Genomic DNA, 26258 nt, shown 5'->3' on the forward strand with positions numbered 1-26258 from the left:
AGGGGAATGAGAAGAAGATAGATGGAATTCCTCCCCTTTTTATTTAAACTGCTATTGACCTTTCAGAACTTGCTCCCTGGGGAGCCTTTCCTAAGGTCCCCAGGCAAACTTAGCTGATCTGCCATTTATAGCCCAGCCCTGGAGAACAGGAAATGGGTCTTTCTTCACTTTTATAGCCATATTTAGCACTGTGAGTTAAGACAAGGTCTTTTTAGGTGTTAGATACAAGTTTGCAGAATAAAATCCTTCAACGAATGTCTTTTAAGGAAAAGGATCGAGATGATAGACTACCAAAGGCATCACTAGCATGTTTTCTGATCCTTTTACTTTTTCAGCATGCTTAGCCGCCAATATAAGTCTTATAATAATAGCTGTCCTGAAGCTCCACAAAGCAATATTTGTTTTGTTTAAATTGTTTAATTTAATTAAAACCAACAAACCTACTAAGTATGTTGTAATTGAAAAGTATTATGCTTTGGTGATGATGATTGTCATTTATTTCTCTTTTATAAGCACATTAAATATTCTTCTTCCAATGTATAGGAAATTATAACCTGTTAAATTTATGTTCTTTTATTTAAGGAGATAATAAATGTTTTAATTAAAAGTAGGTCCAAAATAGATATAGGGTTTACAGCACCAATTATTTTCCTTACTATTCCTGACAGCAGGAAGCCATCACTCTTGTTAGTATTCTTTCCACCCTATCTTGGATGGATTGATATGATTTCAATTGATTATGTGTTGTTGAAAAGCTTAATGTTTTCCTTTGGTCCTGGGCTGAATAGAATTTTTAATAACATCCACATCTACCGTTGTGTAAACCATATTCATGTACAATCTGACTGAATAAGGCTTTTTTTTTTTTTAACCCACTGGCTGAGAATTTTTCCCACTGGTTTTTCTTGGATTTTTCTTTTCATTTTAAATGAACCCAATTCCAGCAATTCATTTACAATAGAAAGGACTAAAAAAATCCAATGCTTAAAAGAGATCAACTTTTAGACAATGGTAAATGTTAATAAAATTAGACATATCTTTTTCTGACACTGTGCATTTTTCAGAACATTGATGTTCACTGTTACATGGTGTTCTATATTTTCAGTATTGTGAACATTTTCAGTCTGAAAAAAGATTTACACTGTAACAGAGTTCTTGAGCCTATTACAAAGGCTATCACATTTTTGCATTCACAAAAGTCACAATAAAAATCAGTTCAACCTAAGAACACTGATAATATTTTTGAAACTATAACTAGAATGGGATTTTCTGATTCAAGAGTTACATACGTACACAATCAGAAATTTGCCAGTAATAATCATCAGGTGTCATATTATTTAGATAAAGCCATATTGATGATGTATATATTATTACAACTAATAAATGGTGTTTTCTTAGGCCTTTCAGAAACCAATATAATTTTTCCCATTTCTTCCCTGAGCCCATTAGATTCTCTTTAGCAGAGATAATTTGTAGAAATTTCTTTAAATTCAAAAATGTAATTCTTAATGTGACAAATTTCCCCAAAATACGACTGCATAAAAAAATTGATATTATGCCTATGATGGTGAAAATGGCATGACATTTACAAAGACTGGCTTCAAATATATTCATTATCAAATGCTTAAATCAAGAAATATATGTATCGCTGAGAAAAACTTGCATTTACTCTATCAACATTTTTTGAATGGCTGTCATATGCCAGGTTCCGGGGAACTAAAGGGCTCTAAAGGCATAGTTCCTATGTTTGAGAAGCCTTCTCTCAAAGGGTTTATCTATTTCTTTGCAGAGGAAAATTCTATGTGAAGTGGTAAATGCTACAGTGAGGACACAAATGAAGTCAGGTGGGAGTTCAAGAAGTAGAGTGAACAAACGCTGTGTGGCGGCACGGATCCTGTCTTCACCTTTTCATTGTGTGTGTGTGTGTGTGTGTGTGTGTGTGTGTGTGTGTGTGTGTACATGTGCATATGTGCATCTGTGAGTCTAGTATGGGTGAGACTCAGGATGTGTATGAGACACTCAAAAAGTACAAGCCATTTAATGTGACTATTTAATCTCCACTTAACGTATCTAAAATGATATGGCATCTATCCACAAGTCTGAAATTAATGGTGCACACAGTGGAAACAAGAATATAGACATGGCACACAGATCATGTTTAAAAGCAATTAAGTAGAAACATTTTCAACAAAGTTGACAAGAAATTTAAGTGGAAATTAAACAGATAGGGTTTTTTTTGTAAAATTCTAAAATTACTAAGATTTATATTTCCAGAACAACTAAATGTAATTAGTTAGAAAAAAATAGGAAAAGAAGATAAATTTTCTCTTAGTTTCTCTTGCTCATGTTTAGTATTTCCAGAAGTCTAGAGATCTTTGTTGATAATTACTAAATACGAATCCATAAATCCCCCTTAGGAATACGAAGGGATCAATAATTCCATTTTTAAAGCATGATGATCAAGTAATAGTGATGAAATACTTAGTACATAGGACACAGGGCCTACCGTGAGTAATTTTGACAAGACTAACATAGAGGAGTCCAAGATGATTCTTACCTCCTTGTTCACACAACTGCTGGGCTAAAGCATCTTTGAAAATAATCTGGCCCCTGTGCGTTGCCGTAGCCCTGAAAATGAATAGGAAAGGTTAATCTAAATCTTGTAAATTTGGTGATAATTTAATGTATTCTTAAAATTTTTCAAAAAACCTCATTTTTAAATGTTACTGTATAGATGCAATCTTTTTAAAACTGAGTGCATTTGAACAGTGATACAAATGAACAAGAGTCAAGGCTTAACCCAAGGCACCTGGGTTGAGAATTATCTTCCAGTTTAGGGGCACCTGGGAGGCTCAGTCAGTAAAGCTTCCAATTTATGCTCAGGTCATGATCTCATGGTTTGTGAGTTCGAGCCCTAAGTCAGGCTCTATGCTGACAGCTCAGAGCCTGGAGTCTGCTTCGGATTCTGGGTCTCCCTCTCTCTCTCTGGCCCACCCCCTCCACCCCCCCACTTCATGCTCTGTCTCTCAAAAAATTTTTAAAAATTAAAAAAAAAATAATTATCTTCCGGTTTTACTTTGTAAAGATATTGTAACATTTGTGTGCTTATTCTGAAAACTGCAGATATGAGCAAATCCTGGATAGAAGAAAAGGTATGGAAAGGATGCTGATTAAAATTTCTTCCTCAGGAGACTGGTATAAAATGTTTTGTGAAGCAATAAGGATACTAACACAGGAGAAAGATGCTCCTAATGTACTTTCTTTTCTGAAATCAACAGTCACCATAACACATAGAGAGTTTAGACAGAGAATTATATTTTTTATTTTTAATTTTATTATTTTTTAATGTTTATTTACTTTTGAGAAAGAGAGAGAGACAGAGCATGAGCAGTGGAGGGGCAGAGAGAGAGGTAGACACAATCCACAGCAGGCTCCAGGCTCTGAGCTGTCAGCACAGAGCCTGACATGGGTCTCGAACTCACAAGCAGTGAGATCATAACCTGAGCCAAAGTCGGTTGCTCAACTGACTGAGCCACCCAGGCGCCCCAAGATTTTACATTTTTTAGAAGTATTTTTAAAGGGCTATTCAGAGGTTCTGTAATAAAATACATCTTATAATAATAAGATACATCATAATAAAATACATCTTTTCTCCCTACTGGGTCTAATTCATCATTTGAAGTAGATGTGCATCTTTTCCCGCCTCTAATCAGAGCCGTGCACATATATTGGTGAAAAAAATAACATCCCTGTAGCAGATGTGTTATTCAGTGGCTATAATAGGAACTGTCTTATTAAAGGAAGAATTATTTATGCTTTATATTTGAAGTATTTTTCCTTAAAAAGTACTTCTCTGGCACAAAATGTATTGTTTGAACAAACTTAAAACAGAAAATCATGTCTCTTCAAGGAAATTGATTTTAGAAAATAAGCCATACAAAAATCTTTTTTGTAACCGAAAAAATATTAACATTAAATCTCAACTTTCATTCTACCAAAACCACCTTAGGACAAAAAATAATTTGATTCAGCCATCATTTACTGAAGATGGATTATGTACAAAGCACTGCAAAGTCTGCAGAGGGCAAAGTTTGGCCTCTGTATTTCCCCTCCATTTGTGTACCTCTCAGTCAACATCTTGTCCTTTGTGGGAACCATGGGACCTCATGGCTCCCAACATTCCCCACTCTGGTCTCTATGTGGATGTACCTTCCTTCTCCATTCTGCAGACCTTTCTGATTTTTATTCCCTGTTGAACTGTTACTATCCCCTAGTGTCAGCTCCCAGGACCCAACTCTCTAAAAGTAATCTGACAAACCAAGCCACGCTGAAGTGTTAATGGGTGATGCTGCTCCAAGCTAACATATTTCAGCAGTGAAACAGAAAAATATTACACATACACAATGGCATAATAGTGAGAGCTTTGAATGGTGGGAAGGAGACAAAATTGGAAAGAAAAATTACTGGGCTGCCTTCATTTCACACTGTATGTGACATTTATAACGTAATCAGCCCTTGTTGTCACATATTAATCATTATCAAAATTGGGGCGTCTGGGTGGCTCAGTCGGTTAAGCGTCGACTTTGGCTCAGGTCACGATCTCACAGTTTGTGAGTTCGAGCCCCGCGTCCGGCTGTGTGCTGACAGCTCAGAGCCTGGGCACTACTTCGGATTCTGTGTCTCCCTCTCTCTCCACCCTTCCCTTCCCACCCCAACGCCCACCCCCCCCCGTCTCTCTCTCAAAAATAAACATTAAAAAAATTAATCATTATCAAAATTACTAATAAACAGAAGTTACCACACTATATATTCACATGTGTTTATAGGTTTTGCTTTGCCATTAGCAAACTGAAAATGAAGAGGACTAAATATAGTGCTAATCCAAGCCACAAACATGGCCTATGGACTCACTAATCAATTGCAGGTTTTATGCCCAGAGGGGACATGTAAACTTGATTTATCTAAATACATTTCATTGTCAAATCTCAATCAAGTCAAGAGCTTCTGAGTTCACACTCACTTCTAATAGCAACACAGCAATCACAAATGGAAAACTTTAATTGAAATTTGCTTTGGAAAGAATATATTTTCTGACATCATTAACCACCAAGAAAAGTCTTACAACATACAGTGTTCAAGTGTTCACTTTAGTTGTCTTCTGATCGTGAGTATGCAACATCCCTATTGTAGTATTTCTCATTGATCCACAAACTTAGTTATCATTGTGCCAGTCTATGTTCCCATAAACACAATGAGGTCAAAGTACCCAGAAAAAAATCAGGTCACAGAGGTTTTGCCTTCTCCCTAGATATCAGAGATACTGAAATACCCTGGTCACTGCACAGCACCTTATGAATAGTCCATACCACATTCCCAATACTCAGTTTCCTCAGATTTAGTATTTGTTGTTTTCATGCATGCTTTCACTTCTGCTACTTTGGTCTGATGAGTACATTTCTGAGGGACTAGGGAATAATTGAAACTGAAGGCACTTTTATCATTTGGTCAAAATTTCTTTAGCAGTGGTACTTACTCTTTAAACAAATATATGAAATCTCAACATGTTCCTATATTCCTAGCTTTTGAAGTCACTGGGTTCCCTCGCCTCATCCAGCATGATCCTCGTCACCCATTCCCCAAAACCTCCTGGTACACTTCTCAGGAACTCTTAGGGTTTTACAGCGGCAGAATTTGAAAACCACTGAACTAATCTAGCTCCTTACGGTGCATGGGTCAGGGCACTAAGGCCCAGTAAGAACATGTTGAGGGTCACACAGCCTATTAATGGCAGATAGGACCTGATCCAAGGTTCCATTCTTTCCAAGTCTTCAAAATGTGCTCCAGAGTAGTGCCTAGGGGTCTCCACGGGAGTCTGAGGGAGAGGCAGCAGGGGGCACTCCAGGCACCACCACTTCAACCAGAGCATCTGGGCTTCATAAGTTCTAATAATTTAATGTTGTTTGAAGGAAGGGCTCAGCAATTAGAAACTGGCTTGAGAAGCACCCCACGTGCCCAATGTCATTATCTGAAATTCTCTGCTTGTGAAAAGTCGAACTAGGAATAACAACGTGACTGCTAAGTGTGTGTATATATATATAGGCTCTAATAAATTAACTCCATTAATCCTGACCACAACTCTATAAGGTATATATGATTATTCCCATTTTCCTGGGACACAGAATTATTGTGTGATTTGCCGAATGTCACACAACTAGTGGTAAAGCCAGGATTTAAATTCAACCAGTCTAAGTGTAGGGGCCTTGCTTTTTTTTTTTTCTTTTTTTCTTTTGTTTTCTTTTTGAGAGAGAGAATGAGAGAGAGAGAGTGAGCAGGGGAGGGGCAGAGAGAGAGGGGGACACAGGATCTGAAGCAGGCTCTGCACCGACAGCAGTGAACCTGATGTGGAGCTTGAACTCACAAACCGTGAGATCATGACCTGAGCCAAAGTCTCACGCTCAACCAAATGAGCCACCTATGAGCCACCTAGATGCCCTAGAGTCCTTGCTTTTAACCATTACATTACATTGTCATTGATCTGGTTTAAAGATCTGAAGGTAGTTTTCACTCTTTTTTCAGAGGGAAAGCCTACTTTCTGGGCCTGATCTTTATTATTTTTTTTTAATTTTTTTTTCAACGTTTATTTATTTTTGGGACAGAGAGAGACAGAGCATGAACGGGGGAGGGGCAGAGAGAGAGGGAGACACAGAATCGGAAACAGGCTCCAGGCTCCGAGCCATCTGCCCAGAGCCTGACGCAGGGCTCGAACTCCCGGACCGCGAGATCGTGACCTGGCTGAAGTCGGATGCTCAACCGACTGCGCCACCCAGGCGCCCCTGAGCCTGATCTTTAAATTCATGTGCCCTATGGCTTGTGTCTCTTCTAACCCTTCAGTCCATAGCTAAACCCTTTTATTTAACCTCCTTTTGGACAAACTTCTTTTCTGTTTCTAGTTGGAAACTTAGCCACTTGGCCAGCAACTCTATGGGGGTTGTCTTTAAAAATAGCAAATCCTGCCATTTGCAAAAACGTGGATGGAACTGGAGGGTATTATGCCAAGCAAAGTAAGTCAGAGACAGATGATTTCACTCATATGTGGAATTTTAGAAACTTGACAGATGATCATAGGGAAAGGGAAGGAAAAACAAGATAAAAACACAGAGAGGGAGGCAGACCATAAAAGACTCTCAAATACAGAGAACAAACTGAGGGTTAATAGGGATGGGGAAAATGGGTGATGGGCATTAAGGAGGGCACTTGGGATGAGCACTGGGTGTTGTACATAAGTGATGAATCACTCCTGAAGCCAAGACTACACTGTATGTTAACTAACTTGAGAATAAGAAAGAAAGAAAGAAAGAGAGAAAGAGAGAGAGAAAGAAAGAGAGAAAGAGAGAGAGAGAGAGAGAGAGAAAGAAAGAAAGAAAGAAAGAAAGAAAGAAAGAAAGAAAGAAAGAAATCAATCTCAGGGAGCCTAGGTGGCTTAGTCAGTTGAGTGTCCAACTCTTAATTTTGGCTCAGGTCATGATCTCACGGTTCGTGAGTTCAAAGCCTATGTTGTGTTCTGTGCTGACAGTGCAAAGCCTACTTGCAATTCTCTCTCTCCCACTCTCTCTGCCCTTCTCCTGCTTGTGCATGCACTGCTCTCTCTCTCTCTCTCTCTCAAAATAAATAAATATACATTTTAAAAACATTTAAATAGCATTTCTCTCTCTCTTATTTTAATCCCAGTATAGTTAACATACAGTGTTATATTGGTTTCAGGTGTAAAAAATAGCATTTCTCTTGATCACCTCTCCTACAGTACTTTGTGAGTCCCTTGGTTTCTAATCAGCTCACCATCACCACAGTCCCCTTTCAACTCTGAGTCGTATTTCCTCCAACAGCCCCCACGATCCCTCATGTCTGTCTTGATCTCTACCAAAGACAAGGGCACAGGATGTCAACCTCATCTATGCCACTGCCCAAACCCTGGAGGGATACACAGGACACAAACACATGGTGAAGGTAATTATCATGTGTGTCACTATATATATATATATATATATATATATATATATATATATATATATATAAAAGCTCTTAAACCCCTTAGATAACATTTTAATATAAAGGTGCCCAACCCTATGGTAGGTATATGGTTAATCACTGTAAGGGCCTACATATTCACATTGTATCTTGGGGAGAAGAAAGACCAGAACCCAGGTGACCAGCAAGAAAACAGTTCCATTGCTTTATGCCATGAGATGTTTGCTCTACACTCCCAGGATGTGGCCAAAGTCAATAATGGCAAGCTCACTTTGAATATATTTAGAAGTATGAAATAATTTATGGTGGTTTACCTATAGAATTGTAGCACTTATTTCAAATCTATGGATATATATATATATATTTACATAAAGATAAATAGACGTAAGTATAAAATACATCTAAATATATATTAACATAAACTTATATATTTAAAATTAAAATATATTTACATATATTACACATATTCAAAAATTGATAAAAGCAGAGTTGAAAGACTCAAAAATTGCCCTCCAATTTTTAATCCACATTATATTTTTCTTATAAAAATAAACAGCTATGATAGATGGTGACAGACCTTATTCATTCTCAGAATTATTTTAGCATAATTTATAGTGTTCTTTTAGGGGCACATCTATCAAATTTGTGGTGCTAATAACTATATTGGCACTACTTTCACTTAATTCTCCCTAAGTAGCAGTAATTTTTCAGAAGAGGTCAAAAAATCCTCATTGTTCACTGTTCTGAGGAGCAGACCAAATTTATTAAATAAGTTTCTAGTAAGTACTTATCATCTTCTTAGGAGATGCAGATATTTCTAGAGCAAGTTTGCCAACGAGAATCCCTATTAAGTAAGTAATTTTAAAATTCCTTTGGGCTGTTACAGTCTATAATTTGAAAGCTCTATAGATTCTACCAAATGAAGAAAGTTCATTATGATCACCATATTCAGAGCCTGAAACAGCCATTGTTATGAATTTAAAAAAACATTCCAGAATCTGATTTTAACTGAACTCCTAGAGCAGCTGCCTGCCCCAGCCATTTAAGAATTAGTGTATATCCAGCTGAGGAACGATGTTGAAGCTCAGTGTCTGGAATCGGAAAGACCTGAATTATTTTTGTATTTTATTTTAAAAAGAGAGGAGACATGTGTGGGGAGAGGGGTGGAGGAAGAGAGAGAGCATCCCAAGCAGGTTCCATGCTCACTGAGGAGCCAGACGCAGGGCTTGATCCCATGACCTTGGGCCCACAACTGGAGCCAAAATCAAGAGTTGGACGATCAACTGACTGAGCCACTCAGGCGCCCCAAGAAGACCATCATCTAAAAAGTAGTGAGCTGCGGGGCGCCTGGGTGGCTTAGTCGGTTAAGCATCCAACTTCAGCTCAGGTCATGATCTCACAGTTCATGGGTTCGAGCTCCGTGTCGGGCTCTGTGCTGACAGCTCAGAGCCTGGAGCCTGTTTCAGATTCTGTGTCTCCCTCTCTCTCTGCCCCTTCCCTGTTCATGCTCTCTGTCTCAAAAATAAATAAACGTTAAAAAAAGAAAGTAGTGAGCTGCTACTTATGAGCTATCTGAATTTGTACAATTTCTTTGATCACTCTAGGCTTCAGATTTCCAACATGAAGACAGGGTTAATAACAAAAATTATTAGTTGAAGATCTTAATAATATTCACTCTTCAGGTATAGTCTCTCTACCTAAATAAATTTCAAGCTTCTGGAATAGTAGGAATAGTTAATTAAAAGGAAATTATGCCCAATCAGGCACAGGTCAAAATGACTTCAACATTTGAGGGAATCAAAATTATACTTTTCAGTTCACAATTCACTTCCAATGTGCAACATTGCGATCCAGTTTCCAAAAAAGGAACAGAATGGGGTTTTAATATAGTTGTTACAATGCCTACCCAGGCATATTGTTTCTTTATTTCATGAATCATTTTGCTTACAAATTACTTAAAGAATCATTTTTAAAGGTAGGGCAATGTGCTTGACTTCCAGTAGCAGGTTACTTTTCCCACAATCCTCTCCTGCTTTACTGAGGTCTGGTATGTTACTGTGTCCTATCCATTCACAGTTGGAAGGTCATTCATTCATCAGTGATCTGACATTAACCGCCCACCAGGAAATGTTACTAAATATGTGGGACATGGGAAAGGAGAGAGGTGGTCTGAATTTGGTAAATTTGATATTCAAAGGAATCAGTTCACTTGCAAAGATTCTTGTCCCCTTTTCATCAGCCTATTACTGCTAATTAGGTTGTGGACACAGCTTGACCCTTATTAAAACAAACAAACAAAAAACAACCAAATTCTTTAAAACATATAAAAGGAGTAATGAATAATTTCAGGGAGAATTTTTTTATATTAAACTCTCAAGCTGTGCCAAGACCATTGCAAAATGGTAAAAGTTTGTGTACATTTTAACAATGCTTTTGCTTTTCAAAGTTTTACTGTTCTCATTTTAAAATTATATCTTTTATTCCTAAACCATACCATTCTTCCCTCTGTCAAATGTATAAATATTTCCTCAAACACGTTTCAGCATTAATGTTCACTACCCAGCAATCACAAAGTCTATGTGTTCTTAAAGACCACCAAATACACGGCTGAATCCTATTTTCTGATCAAGGTAGAATTTTCATTAGTAAGACAAAGAACATATATAAATAATATCATTCAAATAGGGCCAATAAATCATCGGTTAATAGTAACTCAGCAAAGCTAACTACTAAAATTGACATATAGAGTTTTGTGGGGTTTAATTTTTTTGAGTGTTTATTTATTTTTGAGAGAGAGAGAGAGAGAGAGAGAGAGAGAGAGAGAGAGAGAGAGACAGAGCGTGAGTGGGGGAGGGGCAGCAAGAGAGGGAGACACAGAATCCGAAGCAGGCTCCAGTCTCCGAGCTGTCAGCACAGAGCCAGACGCGGGGCTCGAACTCACAAACTGTGAGATCATGACCTGAGCCGAAGTCGGACACTTAACTGACTGAGCCACCCAGGTGCCCCAACATATAGAGTTTTAATCAAAACAAAACTAAGTCTGTGACTTTGGGAGGTAACTTAACCTGTCAGGTTAATTTCCTGATTTGCTTTAAAAAAAAAAATCTCCTTGAAGCTCTACAGCCCTATGACTCCATGATTCCGAGTTAAGTGAGCACACATGAGCATGTACACACACGGACAAAGACATGGTGGATGCAGTCTGCACCGACAGGAGTGCTTCCCAGAGCAGTGCAGTGCATAGTAGCAGAGGTGCACTACAGCAGGCTTGCGCCAGCTCACAAGAACTTCTTTTCTAAATAGTTACATTTTTGTTTCATTTTATTTTATAATTTAATACGTGTGTGTATATATAAATGGATTCTGCATGTAGGCAATATACAACTCTAGGACAGCTATATTCCCTAATGCATGTAAAATACAAATTTTATCCCAATCATTTAAGTAAAAAAAAAAAAAATGAATCCTAGATTTACTTCCTCTTTTACTGGCAAATTTTGTCAATTTTATTTATTAACTCTCAAATTTACCCTTCTTCTCCATCTTCACAGCCACTGTTTTAATTCAGGATTTGATAATTTGTCATCTGATAAATTGCAACCCTCTCTTGATTGGAAACCCCCTCCAGATTGACCCCCATGCCAATCCAACTTTCACACTGTGCCAATTTTCTTGGTAAAATTGCTTGATATCCTTCTGTGGCTCTCTATGACTTAAAGGATCTGTCAAATTCCTTAGAATGGTCTAAAAGATTCTTCAGGATCTGGTCCATGCCTCATCTCCCACTATACTCTGTAACTGAGCCATAGAATGCTTTTCACAAGTTCCAGAAGGCATGACTTCTCTCACGGGCCAGGAATTTTCATATTCTATCCCCTGTGCATGGAAGTCTCTTGCCAAAACTCTTATTCATCCTCTAAATGTATTCAAGAATCTCTTGCCCTTATAAAGGCTCCTTGGATATCTCAGATGGTGTTAGACACCTTCTCCAAGGAAAGCACAGCTTATTTCCATACGTCTCACCTAGGAACTTCCTAACATATGATGACTCATTTGGCAGCCCAGGCCTCTCTTCAGGCAGACATTCCTACTATAAATTCAAATAACATGGTAAGTAACAAACTCATATTCATGACTGCCTAATAACCTTAACCAACACAAAACCAAGGTTGATGCCTTCCAAATTCACCAAGACTAAACCCCTGCAATCTGTAGTGAAAAGATTAACACCCTGGGCAGTTAATTAGGTTAAAGAAGAATTGATTGCCTGAGTGTATAAGATGCTGCGAATCCATATATCTCTGAACCTGGCCAGAATTTTGTCAAAGGCATTGTCTGTCTTTGGAATTTTAACAACAAGCTCAGTCGAGACATTAAATAAGGACCTTTTAGTGCAAACAAATGATGTTTTTTATCTCTTTAAGGAGAGAAGTAGTTAGCCTATAATTAGATCTCTGGGATGAAATTACAAGCACTGATATAGAAGCATGAAATATTTTTCCAAATAATCTAGCAGAAATCATTGAAAGGAAAGTTTATTGTTTATAACAGGAGGTTAATCTCCATTAAAAAACAAGCAAGGCATCACTGAAAAAGATGCCATGAATGATCTTTCTTATTCAATTCAAAGACTTTTGGAAGCATTTGGCATATTAATCAGCAATAGGAATTTTCCAAAAGATAATTCCAACTTTGAATGTGATTTGAAAGTCCCTGGGAGAAAAAGAAAAAAGGAAAGGAAAGCAAGTGAAAATAAAAAACAAAAAGAAAAATGAAAAAAAGTTGGAGCTTACAGTAAGAAAAAAGCCATTTTCTATACAATTATCATTAGATTCAGCCTATGCAGAAAAATTTCTCCCAAAAGGGTATTTTTTTTAATGTTTATTTATTTTGAGAGAGACAGGGAGAGCAGGGAAGGGGCAGAGAGAGAGGGAGGCACAGAATCTGAAGCAGGCCACAGGCTCTGAGCTGTCAGCACAGAGCCAGATGCAGCGATTGAACCCACAAACAGTGAGACCATGACCTGAGCCGAAGTCAGAGGCTTAACTGACTGAGTTAAGGTGCCCCCTTAAATGTTTGAGTTTGAGTTTGAGGTGCCCCCCAAAATGGTGTTTATAATAGAGATTTTACACTCTTTGTGTTTACACATAGTAGTTTTAAAGGTATACATTTGAGGGGCGCCTGGGTGGCTCCGTCGTTTAAGTGTCTGACTTTTTAAATGTTTATTTATTTTTGAGACAGAGAGAAAGCATGAGTGGGTGAGAAGCAGAGAGAGAGGGAGACACAGAATCCTTAGCAGGTTCCAGGCTCTGAGCTGTCAGCACAGAGTCCAACATGAGGCTTGAACCCACCAACTGTGAGATCATGACCTGAGCCAAAGTTGGATACTTAACCGACTGAGCCACTCAGGCGCCCCAAGCACCTGACTCTTGATTTCAGATCAGGTCATGCTCTCACGGTTCTTAAAGTTAGAGCCCCACGTTGGGCTCTGTGCTGACAGTGAAGAGTCTGCTTGGGATTCTCTCTGTCCCTCTCGCTCTGCCCCTCTCCTAATAGTGTGCATTTTCGCTCTTTTTCAAAATAAATAAATAATCATTAATAAATAAATAAAGGTATGCATTTGTGTTCTATTTCTATAATCAATTTTTATATTTTTAGTGTGTGAAAGAGATTTCAGGAATGGAAACCCAACGAATAACTTATGAATTTGACTTGAAGTAGTTTGACTTGAGACAAGGCCTAAAACCATAACTCCACTTAGTCCTCTTTTCTGAACTAGGTAATTTTTTCACAACAATTTTATGTTTGTGATCTCTGGGAGTGTCTTACTATACACATCAAAAGAAATTCACCAGCCTCCCAGAAGAGATGTGGGTTATGATGTGTGATCACTATTGCCTGCATATGTGGAAATTTGGCAATGCACAGATGGTCTACATTCATCTGGCCATACAGCTGAAGGTGAAGCCAGGGGCTAGAAAACATGATCCAGACACACAGCAATGGTGGCACCAATGACTAGAGGCTGCTGCTGAAGGTCTGGCACATGCTGCAGGACAATGAGACCAAGATCAACATCATCCACATGCAGCTCCACCAGGCACCGTAGATGGGTGCGCTAGAAAGCCAGGCAGCCACAGACAAGGCCTGAGGGGGTCTAGACCTGGGGGCCACAGAGCTGCACGTTGAGGATGTATGGCATCACTTGCGAGCAGAGTGTGTGGTGGCTGAGGGCACCAAGGATCACTGGAGACGTCCTGTGCACTCCACCCAATTCCACCAAATGTAGCGGGAACTCTGATGCTCACAGTGTTTTCAATAATTGCTATGTGATACCGCATTCCAATAATGAATAATCATTTTAGTGAAAAAGCACTGATAGAGGATATATAACACTAAAGAGAGGCAAACATTTATCCCTGGCAGAGTTTTATCTTTCTTTGCTTTGTAAATCAACAACAAAGTGGGTCTAGACAGAGAAGCCACCTCCAAGCAGATAAAACCATGCTCTGTTTTGTCAGCATGCAAAAGGATTGCTCTTATTAGCTATTAAAAGCAGCAGAAATGCCAAACTTCTCAAGAGTGATCACAGAATATTAGAGTAATGGAAGGCTGAGTGGACTGATTCATATATCAAGAAGGATTATACCCAGGTGTCAAACATCTGTCAAAAGCTCCCAACTCACATGCTACACTTCTAAAACTGAACGGAGGAGTGTTGTGTATCAAGATAAAGGACTTTTTATTGTCTAACTTCTAAATGGCTTCAAGTGAGCTTTATCAGCAATTTTCCTGGTTCAGAAAGCCACAAGTAATAGATCCTTGATTATAAACAACAAAAAACATGTACAATTTTTGTTATTAAAAAGATCATGTTCTCTCTGCCTCCAGTAGATACTTCAATGAGCCCTGAAGGATTGTGAATCTGATGAAATGCTGAGCTATTAGCCTGCTTTAGGTGCTCACATTTCTTAGTCTGGCCCTGTTGACACAGGATAGGTGCTCAGCAAATTTTTTTTTAAGTTAATTTGAACTGCTTCTTCTATACTAGGCTATATGTACCTCAGACATAGGGATTTTAATCTATCTCTTTTTATATATTGGTACTTAGTACTTGACATAAATGGCCTTACAGTAAATGTGGAATACATGAATGATCTGTCTGTGTTATGCTTACTATATAAAGTTAAGTGAATTTATAACTAACTGGTAAATTATTGCATAAGAAACACTTCGAAAAAGATGATGAGGTGATAATAATAAATGGTCAAGATAAACATTAGCATAGGAAAGATTTATCTCAGAAATCAAATCAGTTAACAGCAAGAATAAAAGTAAATAAGCTAAAGCATTTGCTTGACTATTGCAACATGTTTTCACTATAACATTTTCCAGAGTATTCTTAAACCACTTGTATCCCAGAAATGCCTTCCAAAACCTCAAGATGAAAATAGTTTTCATACTACCTTCTTATTTATTTTTAAAATATTTTTTAATGTTTATTTATTTATTTAGAGAGAGAGAAAGAGCAAGCAGGGGAGGGGCAAAGAGAGAGGGAATGGGAGAATTACAAGCAGGCTCCACACCATCAGCACAGAGCCTGACATGGGGCTCAAATTCACGAACAACGAGATCACGGACCTGAGCCGATATCAAGAGTCAGGCACTTAACTGACTGAGCCACCCAGGCACCCGCTCATACTACCTTTTTAAATCACTAAAGTTCATCAAAGAAATGTATTTGAGCAGCTCTCCTGTTTTAAACACTTTTTAACTAAGTAAGCTTTGTGTTAGTTTGCCTCAGAGGCATCCTTAGGCAAAACAAGGACAAAACTGGTGAAATAGTTTATCAATTCCAAAGAAGACCTCGGTAAAAAATATTTTCCCACTGGATAGTGAATTAAAGTGTCTGCATATTTGTGAAAACACTAATGCAAAGTATTTAGGTGTCATTTCTGATGGACTAATAGAGTACAAGTTTCAGATACAAAAGAATGGGGGTTACACTCTACTTCTGGCATGCATTCTCTCCATAACTTAGGCCGTATCACTTAACTTCCATATGTCTCATTTTATTAATCTATAAAATAACTTGACCAGATTAGGTAACTTCTAAGGCTCCAACAGTAAACATGGAATCAGAATGAACATTTTGGGTTTGTACCACAACTCAGTGGTTTACGCTGACCTTAGACGAGTATTTACTTTTTAGAGAGGACTTTAAAATTTTCAATATCTATTTCAAGGATGTTCTGAAAATCAAAAGAGTTCATTCCCATAAAAAGATTGGGGAAAATGGGGAGAATTATAATGATGATGTTATGACTGGTCATTTCAGAAAATACAGGCACAAAATTGAAAGGTAATTGAAAAAAAATCCTTTCACTCTCACCACTTTTATTCAACACAGTACTTGAAGTCCTAGCCACAACAATCAGACAAGAAAATGAAATAAGAGGCATACATATTGGTAAAGAAGAAGTTAAACTATCACTATTTGCAGACAACATTATACTATCCATAGAAAATTCTAAAGACACCATAAAAAAACTACTAGAAAGTAATAAACAAATTCAGTAAAGTGTCCAGGTATAAAATTAATACCCAGAAACTGATAGTGTTTCTACATACTAACAATGAAGTCATAGAAAGAAATGTTTTAAAAGCACTATTTACAATTGCACCAAAAGGAATAAAATACCTAGGAACAAACTAAGTCAAAGAGGTGAAAGACCTATATTTGAAAACCACAAAACACTGATGAAAGAAACTTAAGATGACACAAATAATGGAAAGATATTCCACACTCATTAATTGGAAGAATCAATATTGTCAAATGTCCATATTACCCGAAGCAATCTACAGATTCAATGCAATCTCTATCAAAATACCAACAGCATTCTTCAAAAAACTAGATCAAATTATACTAAAATTTGTATAGAACCATAAAAGACCCCAAACAGCCAAAGCAATCTTGAAAAACAAAACTGAAGGTATCACAATCTCAGATTTCAGTAAAATCTGTAACAATCAAAATCAGCTGTAACAATCAAAACAGTTTGGTACTAGCACAAAAATAGACACATAGATCAAAGGAATAAAATAGGGACCCGCGAATAAACCCATATGTATATGGTCAATTAATTTATGGCAAAGGAGGCAAGAATACACAATGGGGAAAACACAATCTTTTCAATAAATGGTGTTGGGAAAACTGGACAGCTACATACAAAATAATGAATATGAACTACTTTCTAACACCATACACAAAAATAAACTCAAAATGGATCAAAGACCTAAATGTGAGCCCTGAAACCATAAAAATCCTAGGAGAGAACACAGACGTTGGCCATGGCAATATTTTTCTAGATATATCTCCTAAGGCAAGGGGAACAAAAGCGAAAATAAACTATTGGGACATATCAAAATAAAAAGCTTTAGCACAGCAATGGAAACCATAATTAAACAAAAACCCAACCTACCTGGGAGAAGATATTTGCAAATGATATATCCAATGTGGGATTAATATCCAAATACATATAAAGAGCTGCTACAATGCCAAACAAACAATCTGATTAAAAAATGGGCAGAGGGGAACCTGGGTGGCTCAGTCAGTTAAGCTCAGGTCATGATCTCACAGCTCGTGAGTTCGAGCCCCGTGTCAGGCTCTGTGCTGACAGCTCAGAGCCTGGAGCCTGCTTCGGATTCTGTGTCTCCCTCTCTCTCTGCCCCGTTCCCACTAACACTCTGTCTCTTTCTCTCAAAAATAAATAAACGTTGAAAAAAAATGGGCAGAGGATTCAAATAGATACTTTTGCAAAGACAGACAGATGGCCAACAGATACATGAAAAGATGCTCAACATTATTCATCATAAGGCAAATGCAAATCAGAACCACAATGAGAGTACACCTCATACTTGTTATAATGGCTAAAATCAAGAAGACAAGAAGCAAGTGTTGGTGACAATGTGGAGAAAAAGGAACCCGTGTGCACTATTGGTGGGAATGCAAATTGGTACAGCCACTGTGGAAAACAGTTTGGAGGTTCCTCAAAAAATTAAAAACAGAAATACCATGCAATCCACTAATTCCACTATTGGTATTTGCCCAGGGAAAATGAAAACACTAACTCAAAAGGATACATGCACCCTTATGTTTATGGCAGCATTAGTTACAATGGCCATTATTCCACTATTTACATGGAACCAACTAAATGTCCATCAATAGACAAATAGATAAGGAAAATGTAGTGTATCTATGCAATGGAATATGACACAGCCATAAAGAATGAGACTGTGCCATTTGCAACAGCATGGATGGACCTAGAAGGTATTACATTAAGTAAAATAAGTCAGACTGAGAAAGATAAATTCTATATGATTCCACTGATAAGTGGAATCTAAAAAAAATGAATAGCGGTGGAGGGGCAGCCCACCCAGCAAGGCAGAGCCCCTGAGTCTGGCTTGCAAAAGTGGAGGGGCCGGACTGCGTGAATTCTGACAGCCAGCGGCACTTAACATCTGGAATGTTAAAAGTCAACAGCTCTGCTCTCAGAGAGCCAGGAGGGTGAGAGGACACCGGGAGGGAGAGTTGTTGAGCACCGGAAGACAGAGCTCAGCTCCGCAGGGAACAAAGGCGCTGGCAAGTGCCATCTCCTTCTCCCATCCCCCAGCCCAAATCCTAAAGGGAACCAGTTCCTCTCACTGAACTCGCTTGTACCGCGCAAACACCGAATGCTGTGCTTCTGTGGATCCATCCCTCTGACGGGTCGGGCTCCCTCCTGGTGTTGCAGGGCCTCTCCTGTAGGGGACCACTGATGGCAAAGGAAGTTAAGCCTGTCCCTCCCGCCCCTGTGCACCTTGCAGATCCACCCTGGCTAATATGCCAGATCCCATAGAAGCATTCTTCTCGAAGCTAGAACAAGCAATCCTAAAATTTGTATGGAACCGCAAAAGACCCCAAATAGCCAAAGTAATATTGAAGAAGAAGAAGACCAAAGCGGGAGACATCACAATCCCAGACTTTAGCCTCTACTACAAAGCTGCAATCATCAAGAGAGCATGGTATTGGCACAAAAACAGACACATAGACCAATGGAAAAGAATAGAAACCCCAGAACTAGACCCACAAAAGTATGGCCAACTAATCTTTGACAAAGAAGGAAGAATATCCAATGGAAAAAAGATAGTCTCTTTAACAAATGGTGCTGGGAGAACTGGACAGCAACATGCAGAAGAATGAAACTAGACCACTTTCTTACACCATTCACAAAAACACACTCAGAATGTGAGACAGGAAACCATCAAAACCCTAGAGGAGAAAGCAGGAAAAAAACCTCTCTGACCTCAGCCACAGCAATTTCTTACTTGACACATCCCCAAAGGCAAGGGAATTAAAAGCAAAAATGAACTACTGGGACCTTATGAAGATAAAAAGCTTCTGTACAGCAAAGGAAACAACCAACAAAACTAAAAGGCAACCAACGGAATGGGAAAAGATATTTGCAAATGACATATCAGACAAAGGGCTGGTATCCAAAATCTATAAAGAGCTCACCAAACTCCACACCCGAAAAACAAATAACCCAGTGAAGAAATGGGCAGAAAACATGAATACACACTTCTCTAAAGAAGACATCCAGATGGCCAACAGACACATGAAAAGATGCTCAACATCGCTCCTCATCAGGGAAATACAAATCAAAACCACACTCAGATATCACCTCATGCCAGTCAGAGTGGCTAAAATGAACAAATCAGGAGACTATAGATGCTGGCGAGGATGTGGAGAAACGGAAACCCTCTTGCACTGTTGGTGGGAATGCAAACTGGTGCAGCTGCTCTGGAAAACAGTGTGGAGGTTCCTCAAAAAATTAAAAATAGACCTACCCTATGATCCAGCAATAGCACAGCTAGGAATTTACCCAAGGGATACAGGAGTACTGATGCATAGGGGCACTTGTACCCCAATGTTTATAGCAGCATTTTAAACAGTAGCCAAATTATGGAAAGAGCCTAAATGTCCATCAACTGATGAATGGAGAAAGAAATTGTGGTTTATATACACAATGGAATACTATGTGGCAATGAGAAAGAATGAAATATGGCCTCTTGTAGCAATGTGGATGGAACTGGAAAGTGTTATGCTAAGTGAAATAAGTCATACAGAGAAAGACAGACACCATATGTTTTCACTTTTATGTGGATCCTGAGAAACTTAACAGAAGACCATGGGGAAGGGGAAGGAAAAAAAAAAAAGATTAGAGAGGGAGGGAGCCAAAGCATAAGAGACTCTTAAAAACTGAGAACAAACTGAGGGTTGATGGGGGGGTGGGAGGGAGGGGAGGGTGGGTGATGGGTATTGAAGAGGGCACCTTTTGGGATGAGCACTGGGTGTTGTATGTAAACTAATTTGACAATAAATTTCATATTAAAAATAAATAAAAATTAAAAAATAAATTTAAATAAATTTAAAAAAGGAATAAACAAACAAAAAGCAGAAACAGAACTATAAATGTAGAGAACAATGGTTGCCAGCAGGGATTTGGGCAAAATGGATGAGGGAGAGAGGGAGATACAGGCCTCCAGTTATGGAATAAAAAGCAGAGTATAGGAATACAGTCAATGATATTGTTATAGTGATATAATGGGAAACATAAGCTATGCTTATGGTGAACGTAGCATAATGTAAAAACCTGTCAAATCACTAAGTTGTACCATTGTGTGCCGACTATACTAAAAAAACAAAATCCCAAAGTATATAGGATGATAAGTCACTCCCTTACCCTCAGGGAAAAAAGGCTATAAATTTTGAAATGTTTTATGACTGTGACAAAGCTAATGAAAGATCTAATAAAATACAGGATATCTAACCTAGTTCATTAGTCATAACAAATTAGGACAATATTGGTATCTTCTTGTAAAAAAATTCTGCTGAAGTACATCCAAGGACTTCACTTTACTTTGGAAAAAACAAATTTTTAATTATTTTTTCTGTTCTAGAAATAATGTGTGTATTATGAGAAATTTAAAAAAATATACAAATGTATTCATGTGAAAACAAAATTACTCATATTCATATCCAGGAGAGATAATCACTATTAACATTTTAGTAAACTATATTCTAGACTTTAAATTAATTCATGAATATCAAGTTTTTTAGAAAATTACTTGCCTAAAAAGGTTTCTTTTCCTTTACATTTACTATTTATTAATAGTAAATATTATAAATATTATTTATAAATAGTTCCTATATCATTAAATATTTTTAGAACAAGATTGTTATTGGCTAAATAATGTTCCATCATATAGCCATATTGTAGTTTCTTCAACCATTACAATATTGTTGGAATTTTTTAAGTTTATTTATTTATTTTGAGAGAGAGAGAGTAAGCGCGAGCAGAGGAGAAGGCAGAGAGGGAGAGAGAGAGAATTCCAAGCAGGCTCCTCACTGTCACCACAGAGCCCAATGTGGGTCTTGAACTCACAAACCATGAGATCATGACCTGAGCCAAAATCAAGAGTCAGAGGCTTAACCAACTGAGCCACCCAGGTGCCTCATTATTGTTGGAATTTTATTTGTTTCTATTTTTTAATATTTTAAATAATGAAGTATATGAATCTCTGACCATGTCTTTTATTTTCCCCCCAATTTTATTGAGATATAACTGACACATAACACTGCACAAATTTAGGATGTACAACATGTTGATCTGAAACATTTATACATTGCAAAATGATCACCATTACAGCATTAGCTAACACCTTCATCCGGTCATATAATTACCATTCTTTTTATGGTGAAACATTTAAGGTCTACTCTCTTGGAAACATTAAAGTATATGGTACAGTATTGTTACCAATAATTACTATGTTGTACATTAGATCCTCAAAACTTATTAATTTTATAACTAGAGGCTTGTTCCCTTTGACCAATATTTCCTGATTTTTCCTACCTCTCAACCCCTGGTAATTACCATGCTACTCTCTGTTTCTCTGAGTTAGACATTTTTAGCATATCTTGTATTTTAAGATAGATTTCCAGGACTTGGATAATTAAATTAAGGGCATAAACATGGAGGCCATAGTTCCAAATGGCATAGAAGGAAGGGTAGCTTTGTCAACCAATGTCCCAGAGAGCACCCTCCCCAAGATACCCTGGTGGCATTGAGCATCATCAGTGTACAGTTTTCATTCCAAAGGTGTCTTGTTACTTTTAGTTGCCACCCCACTGATTATTAGTAAGGATATTTTGCATGTTTGTCGGTTACATTTTTCAGCTTTGGGAATTATCTATTCATGTCCTTGCCCATTTTGCTATGGGTTTTGATGTTTTTCTAACCAATTTACAAGAACTCTTTAAAAATTATTTTTTTACATTTATTCATTTTTTTGATAGAGAGGGACAGAGCACAAGCGGAGGAGGGGGAGAGAGAGAGGGGGAGACACAGAATCTGAAACAGGCTCCAGGCTCCGAGCTATCAGCACAGAGCCCAACACGGAGCTCAAACTCAAACCATGAGATCATGACCTGAGCCGAAGTTGGATGCTTAACCGACTGAGCCACCCAGGTGCCCCAATTTACAAGAACTCTTTAAATGTGAAGGCTATTAATTCTATACTATATATTACTTTTTAAAATATTTATTTATTTTTGAGAGAGCGGGGAAGGGACAGAGAGAGAGAGACAGAGGATCTGAAGCAGGTTCTGTGTTGTCAGCACAGAGCCAACGCAGGGCTCAAACTCATGACCTGGAACCTTGAGATCACGACCTGAGTCAAAACCAAGAGTCAGACGCTTAATCAACTGAGCCACCCAGGCATCCCTATGCTGTATACTTCTTACCAATATTTTGTATGCAGTTTATAATTAGTCTTTTTATATTTATGTTTTTTAATAAAAAGAATTTCAAATTTTCATGTAATCAAATCTATCATTCAATTTCCTTCTAATTTTTTCCAGGGTTTTCATGCTTAGAAGCCCTTTCCCCTTCTAAACTCAATTGAATAGATAGATACGTGCATGCATTTTCTCCTGGAAATTTTTTCTGTTCATCTGGAATTTATTTTGGTACATGGGTATTGAGTTGGAATTTAAACTTATTTTTCTCATTTATTAAAACAATTTCTTTGTATATACTATTGAATAACTTTTTAGCAACCTATTTATTATTTATTAAAACAATTTTTTTAATGTTTATTTTTGAGAAAGAGAGAGAGACAGAGCGTGAGCAGGGGAGGGGCAGAGAGAGGGGAAGATACAGAATCTGAAGCAGGCTCCAGGCTCTGAGCTGTCAGCACAGAGCCTGATGCAGGGCTCAAACTCACCAGCTGTGAGATCATGACCTGACCTGAAATCAGATGCCTAACCAATCAAGCCACTCAGGTGCTCCTCAACCTATTTATTATAGAATCTTTTCTATATTATATTTTCAATCATTTATTTCATGAACTATCATACATTTCTATTGATGTGAAAGGTTTCAATAAATTTCTACACTAAAAACCATCCACACTAAGCTCAATTATATAAATAGAATAGTCAGGGAATTGGGAATAATGTTTTCTTCACAACTTCTGACTTTAATAGAAATAAACAGTGCTTATATTACCCATAATTAAATCATGCTCAGGAAGTGGAAATGCAGAGTGAAACTTTGAAAATCTGTAGATTATGCTTATTTCTAGTTGTTAAACATCCATTAATTCCGATAATTTCAGGCAATAATTTCTATGGCAGTTTGAGAATACATGTTTGTCAGTTGAGCATTTATATGGGTAAAATGTAATGAATTTTAGGAAAATATAATAAACCTGAGCCTTCTTGTCTAAAAATACTGAGGGAAGGTCTGGAATTAAGACACAAGGTACGATATCGGGGGCTAAAAGCAGGAAAATGGAGAGAACACCTCTGGTATAAGGGCTGGACTGCCACCTAGTTCCTATGTTTTATAAGCATTATCAAGAAATTGAAAACCAACAAGTATAAAGAGAATATGCTAAAAACTTGCAGGCAGAGAAAATATAATCATGTTCAAAATAACAATAAAACTGTGTCATTTTCATGTTCTCAATTACAGCACGGAAAGTCTTCAAAATTTTCAGAGAGTATCACTTTTAATCTGGAATTCTACTTCTGGCCAACCTATCATCAAACATAAGGAATTAGGGGCACCTGGGTGGCCCAGTCAGTTAAGCATCTGACTCTTATCAGCTCAGGTCTTGATCTCAGGGTCATGAGTTCAAGCCTCGTATTTGGCTCGAGAGAGAGGGAGAGAGAGAGAGAGAGAGGAGAGGGAGAGGGAGACCCGCATACTTAAAAAAAAAAAAATAAGGAAGCAAATATTGTACTTCTCATGTATAATCACTCGGGAAGCAACTGAAAAAGTGCTCCAAGAAAAGTAACAGAGTAAATTAACAAAGAGAAGAAATAATTAAAGGTGAAAAGTTGTTTGAGAAGGAAAAAAAATCATAGTATATAATTTGGTTCTACAGTGAATAATATTGATATAATCATTGATTGAAACACTGATGACTGATTTTATTTAAGAATGTGATATAGGGGCGCCTGGGTGGCGCAGTCGGTTAAGCGTCCGACTTCAGCCAGGTCACGATCTCGCGGTCCGTGAGTTCGAGCCCCGCGTCGGGCTCTGGGCTGATGGCTCAGAGCCTGGAGCCTGTTTCCGATTCTGTGTCTCCCTCTCTCTCTGCCCTTCCCCCATTCATGTTCTGTCTCTCTCTGTCCCAAAAAATAAATAAACGTTGAAAAAAAAATTAAAAAAAAAAAAAGAATGTGATATAATACTTATATTGGGCAGATATGGAGATCAAGTTGTGTGTTGAGGGGCAATGGTATAAAATAAATGTATACCTTCTTCTACCATAATCTGAAGTCACTTGATTTGAGTATATTTAAAAATATGGTTATGAATACCAGAAGCAACAGCTACAATGATGACAGTGGCTTACTTTGGAAGTGTTTCTGGAAGGAGTGGAGAAGGAAAGCCTTCCTTTTTACTGTAAGCCATTTCTTATTAAATGACATTTAAAACATTTTTGTCAAAGATAAAATTTAATTTAAAAGAAATGAATATAAAAGCAAGCAAAAGGAAGGAAATACTTAAGATTAAAGAAGAAGAAATGAATAAAAGAGTCAGTAGAAAAACAATAGAGAAAAAGCAATGAAACCAAAAGTTCGTTCGTTGAAAAAAAATAACAAAATTGACAAATCATTTGCTATACTGAAAAGAAAAGAAAAGAAAGAGGAAGAAAGAAAGAAAATCAATTTACTAAAATCAGGAGTGAAAGAGGAGATATTACTATTAACTTTGCAGAAAGAAAAAGGATTTTAAAGAAATACTATGAATGGTTAATCCTAACAAACTAGATAACCAAGATGAAATGGACACATTTCTGGAAAGATATAAAGGACTGAAACTGACTCAATAAGAAACTGAAAATCTGAATAGACCTATAACAAGCATACAGATTGCAACAGTAAAAAAACACATCCCACAAAGAAATTCCCAGGTCTACATGGCTTCAATTGGTGAATTCTATAAAATGTTTAAAGAAGACTTAACACTAATCCTTCACAAACTCTTCCAAAAAACAGATGGGGGGGATACATTTTCCAACACATTCTAGGAGGCCAGTATACCAAAACTAGGCAAATATATTACAAGAAACAAAAACTACACAAATACCACTTATGAATATAGAAAAAAAAAAAAAAAAAAAAACCTGTCAGCAAAATAGTAGCAGATTGGAATCCAGCAACATATTAAAAGGATTATACACCATGACTATGCAGGATTTAACACACGAATGCAATATACAAATGTTGTTTCAATAAACAAAAATCAATCAATGTAATATACCACATTAATAGAATAAAGGGGAAACAAAACTATGATCATATCATTAGATGCCGTAAGATCATTTGACGGCTTCCAATATCCTTTCATGCTAAAAAAAAAAAAAAAAAAGACATTCAACAAACTAGGAATACAAGGAACAGCTTCAAACTGATAAATGCCATCTATAAAAAACTGAGTTAAAATCATACTTATTGGACAAAATGAAAGTAACAAGAATGAAAAAGACAAGAAAGCTGCTCTTGCCACTTTTATTCAACCTTGTATTGGAGGTTCCAGTCAGGGATGTCAGTCAAGAAAAAGAACTATAAGGCATCCATATTGAAAAGGAAGAAGTGAAAATCTCTCTATTTGACA

The 26258-nt window shown here is 37.4% G+C and overlaps 1 protein-coding gene across 3 annotated transcripts in view; it reads right to left on the minus strand.

Moving 5' to 3' along the window:
- The window catches only part of RELN (reelin), a 532794-nt gene that overhangs the window by 305902 nt on the left and 200634 nt on the right, over positions 1 to 26258 (minus strand). For all 3 annotated transcript variants that reach the window (XM_040472867.1, XM_040472866.1, XM_040472865.1), the window contains exon 4: positions 2558 to 2628. In XM_040472867.1, the coding sequence (XP_040328801.1) occupies positions 2558 to 2628 (71 nt within the window). The remainder of the gene's footprint in view (positions 1 to 2557; positions 2629 to 26258) is intronic.

This window comes from Herpailurus yagouaroundi, unplaced genomic scaffold (genome assembly GCF_014898765.1).
Source record: "Herpailurus yagouaroundi ecotype Mexico unplaced genomic scaffold, PumYag 100, whole genome shotgun sequence".
NCBI classification, from domain to species: Eukaryota; Metazoa; Chordata; class Mammalia; order Carnivora; family Felidae; genus Herpailurus; species Herpailurus yagouaroundi.